Source organism: Neophocaena asiaeorientalis, unplaced genomic scaffold, assembly GCF_003031525.2.
Source record: "Neophocaena asiaeorientalis asiaeorientalis breed wild unplaced genomic scaffold, Neophocaena_asiaeorientalis_V1.1 scaffold1004, whole genome shotgun sequence".
Taxonomy (NCBI): domain Eukaryota; kingdom Metazoa; phylum Chordata; class Mammalia; order Artiodactyla; family Phocoenidae; genus Neophocaena; species Neophocaena asiaeorientalis.
In genome coordinates, this window is record NW_020174276.1 from 260443 (window position 1) to 268438 (window position 7996).

The 7996-nt window shown below is 60.8% G+C and overlaps 1 protein-coding gene across 1 annotated transcript in view; it reads left to right on the top strand.

Moving 5' to 3' along the window:
• ATP2B3 (ATPase plasma membrane Ca2+ transporting 3) overlaps window positions 1-7996 on the top strand; it is a 31234-nt gene that overhangs the window by 19023 nt on the left and 4215 nt on the right. Inside the window, exons 12-19 of the mRNA XM_024755843.1 lie at window positions 387-566; window positions 701-788; window positions 1387-1493; window positions 1791-1982; window positions 3515-3728; window positions 4457-4668; window positions 5590-5697; window positions 6756-6938. Coding sequence (XP_024611611.1) covers window positions 387-566; window positions 701-788; window positions 1387-1493; window positions 1791-1982; window positions 3515-3728; window positions 4457-4668; window positions 5590-5697; window positions 6756-6938 — 1284 coding nt within the window. The remainder of the gene's footprint in view (window positions 1-386; window positions 567-700; window positions 789-1386; window positions 1494-1790; window positions 1983-3514; window positions 3729-4456; window positions 4669-5589; window positions 5698-6755; window positions 6939-7996) is intronic.

A 7996-nucleotide genomic window follows, 5' to 3' on the forward strand; every position in this document is an offset into this window, starting at 1 on the left:
AGCTCACTGGCACTGCCCCTCCCAGCTGGCCTGCTAATGGGACTGGTCCTGGCTCGGCTGCTCTGGGTCTCCATTTCCCCAGTGGGAACTGAGGTTGAAAGAGCTGGGTGATTTCTCCGGTCACCTTGCTGCACACGGCTCCGATGGTGCCCCTTGACAGCGTTCCAGTGGCTTCTCCCAGCCTTGCTCTTGGTGTCAGGGCCTGGTTCTGAGTCGTCGGTAGTCCCCGGGGCCGGCACAGGGAAGGAGGCACCTGGGCTTGGGGGCACCCTGCTCCCTGCGGGCCAGGCTCCCAGCCGGGGCAGAGCTGACAGGCCGTCTCTCCCGCCTCCTCCAGATCTGGATGGAGGAGCGGGTCTGGGCTCCAGCCATCTTGTCCCTTCCAGGTCCCTGAAGCTATCCGTAAATGCCAGCGCGCTGGCATTACAGTCCGCATGGTGACTGGGGACAACATCAACACGGCCCGCGCCATTGCAGCCAAGTGCGGCATCATCCAGCCCGGGGAGGACTTCCTGTGCCTGGAGGGGAAGGAGTTCAACCGGCGGATCCGAAACGAGAAAGGCGAGGTAGTTCCCGGCCCGTCAGCCCTCCCTCGAGTCCACGGTTCTGACACTTTCTCCACCGCCGCCCCCTCCGTTCAGCCCTGACTGCCCGCCCTGCCACCGAGGCTCTGCAGCGTCTGTGTGCTTTTCCCTCCCAGATAGAACAGGAGCGTCTGGACAAGGTGTGGCCCAAGCTGAGGGTCCTTGCCCGATCGTCTCCCACCGACAAGCACACTCTGGTTAAAGGTAATGGAGTGGGCTCACTCCTCACCCTGCCCTGCCCCGGCCCCGGGTGGCGGGACGCAGGCTGGGTATGGCCATCACCCCTCGGGTCGTCGTCTGCTCCCAGACGCCCAAAGCTGAGCTTCCAGTTGGGTCTCAGGGTACTCAGCTCTGGACCCATTGCTGCTGGAGACTTTGTGTCTCAGAGGAAGTCACTGGCCCTCCCTGAACCTCATCGGGAAAATGGGGATAATAATGGAGACTCCCTCAAAGGGCTGACCTGCCAGAGCTCGAGCCTCCACTTCTCTGCGCTCACAGTATCAATGGAAGACGCCAGTAGAGACCAGCTCTCTTCATAGCAGATGGGGAAACTGGGGCCCAGGAGAGGGAGACATTTCTCCAGGTTGCCCAGTGCCGAGCCCCTGCCTTCTACGAAATCCCACCACCCTGTATCATCGCACTGGGTGATGGGCCAGGGTGGGAGAAGGGGGATGGGACTGCCAGTGAAGGCACAGGACTTGGTCCCAAAGATGGCCTACTGGCCCCCCCCCCACCCCGCTGCCCCCGGGCTGGTCACCCGGGGCCACAGATGGCACCAGACCTGCCCTGATCTGTGTTCCAGGGATCATCGATAGCAACACCGGCGAGCAGCGGCAGGTGGTGGCCGTGACCGGGGACGGCACCAACGATGGGCCAGCCCTCAAGAAGGCGGACGTGGGCTTCGCCATGGTAAGCCACCCGCTGTCAGCCTGGCTCACCACGCCAGGTGGGGCCTTGTGATGGAGGACGTAAGCTTTGTGCAACAGCGTGGGAGCTAGCGTTGAGGCAAGTTGCAGAGTGCCAGAAGTTTCTTTCTCTCACATCTTGGCCACCTGGGCCTCTGCAAGCTCTGCCCTGTTGCTGGCTGCTGCAGCGGTGGCGCCCTCTTCGTTTGTGAGCAAAACCTCTCTAGTACAAGGACACGTTTGGAGTGGGTGAGGGGGGCTGGGGAAGGGGCCCCGCGGACACGGTGTGTGTGTCCCCCAGGGCATCGCGGGGACTGACGTGGCAAAGGAAGCCTCGGACATCATCCTGACGGACGACAACTTCACCAGCATCGTCAAGGCCGTCATGTGGGGCCGCAATGTCTACGACAGCATCTCCAAGTTCCTGCAGTTCCAGCTGACGGTCAATGTGGTGGCCGTGATTGTGGCTTTCACGGGTGCCTGCATCACTCAGGTGGGCACTGGGGGCCACCGGGGCCCAAGGAAGACCCCGGGCTCTCCCTCCCATGGCCGGGCTCCTCCCGCCCGGTGCACCTGGACCCCAGTGTGCAGAGCAAGCCCAGGGGACCCCACCCCCAGCAGGGTGAGGGCTGAAGAGCCCCTACCTGAGGACCCAGTGGCGGGAGCCAGGTTTTTTTTTTGTTGCAGACTTTTTTGGTTGAGATAGAATTTACCCACCAAAAACTTCACCGTTCGAGAGTATACAATTCAGTGACTTTTAAGTACATCACAGTGTTGCACCATCATCACCTCTATGTAGTTCCGTCATGTTTTCATCACCCCAAGAGGAAGCGCCATCCCCATGAGCAGTCCCTCCCCACTCGCCCTCCACCAGCCCCCGGCACCCGCTCACCTGCTTTCTGTCTCTACAGACTTACCTATTCTGGACATTTCAGCTACACGGAACCAAATCATAGGTGGTTGTTTGTGTCTGGCTCCTTCACTTAGCGCAATGTTCTCGAGGTCCGTCCATGTTGTAGCAGGTACTTCATTCCTCTTGATGGCGGACTGATGTTCCATCGTATGGAGCGAGCACCTTGTGTTTCTGCATCCCTCCATCAATGGGCATTTGGGTTGTTTCCACCCGTGGCCGCTGTGGACGTGCGTGTGCAAGTCTTGGTGGACCTGCGTTTGCGCTTGTCCTGGGTCTGCTGGGAACTCCGTGGTTAACCTTTGCAGGAGCCTCTTTTCCTTTTTCAGTTCTCCAATTCTCCTCCCCATTAGTGAGTGTCCAGAATTTGTCTCCCTTTCAAAGGTATTTTTGAATTGAGATAAAATCCGCATAACATAAACTGTACCGTAATAGCCATTTGAACCAAAGTGTACCAACCCGTGGTTTTCGATGCATTTGCGCATCTTGTGCGACCGTCACCTATACCTCAGTCCGGAACTTTTTCATCACCCCTGTACCCACTAGGCAGCCACTCCCCCACTCTCCTCTCCCCCAGCCCTGGCATCCACCCATTCGCTTTCTGTTTCCATGGGTCTGTCAGTTCCAGAAGTTTCACAGGAATGGAATCCTACAGGATATGGTCCCTGGTGTCTGTCTTCTGTGAGGCTCATTTTTAACCAACAAGTCAGAGGCGATGGGAAGGAAGGTCCAGTGCAGTTTCTACCTCTTCCTGGCCCTTGGGTGCAGGAATGCATCCGTCGGGCTCTTTTATGGTCTGGGGCAAGTGACAGGGCGTGGCAGCCTCCCGCTAACAGTTTGGACCACACCTTCTAGATCACTGCCAGCAGGTGAGAGAAGAAGGGAGACTGACAACATTTTAAGAGCAGGAATCTGAAAGCCCAGCGAAAACTCTCTGCTAACTTTAAGAAAACATAGGGATGGAGATGTCGCGTTTTTACGGGAAGGTTGGATTTGTTGCATTTTCGCTTGAATTCAATTCCAGTGACGCTGACCCCAAGCTGAGTCTCTTCCCAGGAGTGGGGGGCCGGTGGGGTTTCCAGGCCCATGTTGGGGTAACTGGCTCCTCTCCACAGGACTCTCCTCTCAAAGCCGTGCAGATGTTGTGGGTGAACTTGATCATGGACACATTCGCCTCTCTGGCCCTGGCAACGGAGCCGCCCACTGAGTCGCTGCTGCTGCGGAAGCCGTATGGCCGGGACAAGCCCCTGATCTCGCGGACCATGATGAAGAACATTCTGGGCCACGCCGTCTACCAGCTCACCACCATCTTCACGCTGCTGTTCGTCGGTAGGTTGGCCCAGGGCACCCTGTGCTGTGGCCAGCCCCGCAGGCCCCGGCGCTGTCCGGCAGTGGCAGGGACAGACGGGCACCTGGGGACCCGATTTCCGGTGAGGACCCCTTGGCCCTCACCTCCCTGCCATCCTGGGAGTTTTGTTCTCTGTATGGCATCGGCTCCTTTTAGGAGATTCCTTTATCTACATGGGGGCGAGTTTGTCGCTTTGTCTCTTCCTGACGTCAGAGGCCCTCCACGGGTCTGATGACCCCTGACCACGTGGTGGCTTGGCTCTCAGCACATGTTCCTGGGAGTAGACTCAAAGTTCAGTGCAGGCATGGCGGTGGCCAAGGGGCAAGAGTCACCACGTGAGGGCACCCAAACGGCAGCACCTGGGGGTCCTCTCATGGGGCCTTTCTCTGCTATCTCGGGAGCAGAAGCTGGTCATGGCTGACCTGAGAGCCGTTCCAGAGGCAGGGCGGCACAGAGGAGGGCCGGGCCTGCCCTGAGCCTTGCAGCTCCCGTTCCTTCCCCAGCTCGAGCCAGTGTGCACATGGGTCTTAATGTCTTCACCCCTGTCCTGGGGTTTCAGTGCCAGACCCCCCTGGTCTGGACGCGGCCTTGGCTGTGAGCTCCCGTTGCTTAGCCTGGGGGCTGGGGGGCTCATGACTTCCAGCCATGTCGCCCGGTGGTGACGTGCCCACCTGGGCCCGGCTCCCCTCACGCGGCCCTGGGCTTGCAGGGGAGCTCTTCTTCGACATTGACAGCGGGAGGAACGCGCCCCTGCACTCGCCGCCCTCCGAGCACTACACCATCATCTTCAACACCTTCGTCATGATGCAGCTCTTCAACGAGATCAACGCCCGCAAGATCCACGGCGAGCGCAACGTCTTCCACGGCATCTTCGGCAACCCCATCTTCTGCACCATCGTGCTGGGCACCTTTGCCATCCAGGTAGGAGGGGCGGCTCCACTCTTGCAGGTCCCTCCAGGTCTGCCACTCCCATTTCTCGAACTCGATTCCTTGGCGGGAGGCCACCTTAACTCCAGGAGGCGCTGAGTGTTCAAAACTAGGGCGTGTTGATAGAAAATGTGAGGTAGAGCGAGGCCAACAGGCCAGGATAGTTGGTTTCTCGCAGTTCTCAGAGGGGGGCCAGCCGTGGCACGGGGACCACCTGGGGAAGCACCCGGGCTGGTCGGCAGGCAGAAGGAGAGCGAGGAACCCAGAGCAGGAGCTGAGGCGGGAGGGGCAGGCTGAGCACTTGATGGTGTGAATAATTCCCAGGCTCTGGGGTGTAGGGCTGTCCACCTTGTGGTCTGGGACCCAGCCCTGGGTGGTTAGGGAGGGGGACAGTGGCCTGGAGGGTGAGAGCCCAGGAACAGAGAGAGTTGGAGTGTGGGCTTGGGACCAGTTGGTCTGTAGTTGAAAAGCTCATCCCTGGAAGAGGACTCCTCCCATGGAGGGGCCCTGAGGCTGCGGGAGGCCAATCAGAGTGTCTGGCGTACGCACGTTCAAGCACCACCTTCACAGAAGCCAGGAACATGGCTAACGTGACCGAGCCTCACCCGAAGGCTGGAAAAGGGACAGTCCGGGGCGCCTGGGTCAGTGGGCACCTTACACCAAGCGAGGCCACGTGCCCGTCCGGCACAGCACCCACGGCCTGTGGTCAGCCGGTCTGGGAAGCTTCTTTAGGCACTGGCTGAGGTGGGGATGAAGGGAAGGAGACCAGAGAAAAGAAGGCTCCCAGGAGCTGCCTGTCTACCTGGGTGAAGCAACAAGCCTTCTGACTCGCTGAGCTGGGCCCACAGGGCAGGGGGAGCCCCGAGGGCTAGAGGAGCTGGCTGGACGCGCCTCCCGCCCACCCCTCTTCCACAGATTGTCATCGTGCAGTTCGGCGGAAAGCCCTTCAGCTGCTCGCCGCTGTCTACGGAACAGTGGCTCTGGTGCCTGTTTGTTGGTGCTGGGGAGCTGGTCTGGGGACAGGTAAGTGTCCGCCTCGGTGGCTTTCCCAGCCCTGCCCCTTTCCCATTTGTCTGGGGAACTGTGGGCAGCCCAGGGTCCCCTAGCCTGCCTCTGGGACAGGCCATGACCTAGGTGCAGGGCCACAAGTGACGGCCTCAGCAGAGAGCACGCAAAGGGCCATGGCTGGGATGTCACAGCGCCCAGCAAAACCACCCACCGCTCCCCTTGCCACGGTAGGAGCTGAAAATCGTGCCTTAGAATTGGGTGGCTTGGAAAATGCTCACATATTTGAAGCTACACAATACCTCTGTGAACCTTCCAGACAGGGTGGCTTCAACGGCAGGTGTTATTCTCTGGAGGCTAGATGTCCAAGATCATGCTTACATAGGGCAGGCCCAGGAGAGGCCGGGCACGAGCTCCCAGCTCCCCCACCAGGGGAGTCACGTGGCCGTGCAGTTTCTCCCGGCGGCAATGTGTGATGGCACGCGTGGGTACCACCATCAGGGCAGCTCCCCTGAGCGGTGCGGTCCGGGGACTTGAGTGGCGTCGGTCCCGGAGGCCTGGGGAGCCCGTGTGACTTAGTTACTCAATCTCCGCGCCCCGGAGGTCAAGCTGGTACATGCGACCCGGGGACCCGCCCCAAATCACCGCGGCAGTGTAGCCTGCCTGCCCTTGGCCCCGGCTAAACCAAGAGGCAGGGGCCTAAAGGTCCCCTCCCATGAGCCAGGCCAGAGCCAGACCTTGGCCTGGCGAAGTGAGTCCCTTACATCACACGCTGTGCGGGAAGGTGGCATGAGCCGCTCCTCTGGGCGTCGATGGAGGAGGGTCCACCGGCGCGCACACTGCTTTGGAGAGCAGGATTCGGCAACAGGCAGAGGCGGCCCAGGGGCCGCCCGCAGGAAACAAGCACTGAGGAAGGAGCTGCACACGGGGCCGGGGCCTGTGCAGGGGCGGGCACACACACTGGCCTGGGCCTGCGTCAGCGGGAGGCGGGCAGCCTGCGTCCGCTCCCGGCCCCAGCAGAGCTCCCACCTCTGACGGCCACTTCTGCCTGCTGTCCCTCACCTCTGGCGACCCAGGTCATCGCCACCATCCCCACCAGCCAGCTCAAGTGCCTGAAGGAAGCGGGGCACGGGCCCGGGAAGGACGAGATGACTGACGAGGAGCTGGCTGAGGGCGAGGAAGAGATCGACCACGCCGAGCGGGAGCTCCGCAGAGGCCAGATCCTCTGGTTCCGGGGCCTCAACCGGATCCAGACGCAGGTAAGCCGCCGGGCTGCTCGGCCACTCTGGCTCTCCCGCCTCGCGAGGGGGTCAAGCAAGCCAGAGGCAGAGAATGGGCGAGCTGAGCCTGAGAGCGACAGGGAAGCCCTTGGGGCTTGCCGCCACGATCACAAGGGCAGTTGCCGGATGTGCCAGATGACAGTATGTCTCCAAGATGGCCTCTCCCTGACGCCTCGCTCAGAGCCCAGGTGGCCCTCCCCGCTAGTGGGTACAGGTGTCAGCTAACGGCGTGCGCTGTGACCCAGAGCTGTATCTCAGGGAGATGGGGGCACGGGCCACCCACTGTTTGAATAGCTGCTGGGACTCGTTTTCTTTGCTGGGAGCTGCCCCAGGTCACGGGGAAGGGGCCTTCTCGGGATGAGGCAGACGCCCGTTTCAAATAGGCTTTGGTGAGCTCACCATTCAGTGGGTTATACTGTGAATTCTAGGGAAAGACTTCATTTGGGAAGTGAACTCTGGTAACCAAGTTGGTCCGTTCTGTGCATCCCAGTCTCCTCTATAAACTCAGACAGCCACGACGACTGCCCAGCTGTGGGCACTTGCACAGGCTTCCTGAGAGTCTGCCTGACAGAGCCACCCTCGCTTCCTGCCCCCAGCTCTTCCCGGCCAGCCTTCTTGCCAGAATGTTCCATACTTGCTGTCTCTCTCATCATAGCCTGACATCAGCCCTCAGCACCCCAGAGGCAGTTCTCACCAAGGTCTGCGAGACACCCTCCCGGCTCCCGAGCTGGGCCGTCCCTCCATCCCTCCCGCTTGCAGACTGTTTCCCAGCGCCCTTCCGGAAGTGCGGTCCGCCCTGCTCTCCTGGCAGCTTGCTGGCCCCTCTCCATCTTCCTTGCCTGTCGCTCCCACCTCCCACTGAGACCGTGGTCTGCCCTGTCGCCTGGCTGTGACCCTAGCTGCTGGAAGTCCCACGGTCCCCGGGGGCACTGGTCTCTTCGTGCCAGTTCCCCATGGCCTGGCCCTCCCCACACAGCCTCCAGATGGCGACCAGGCGCCCCTCACGCACCACCTTCTCCTCTGCCTCACTTTACCTC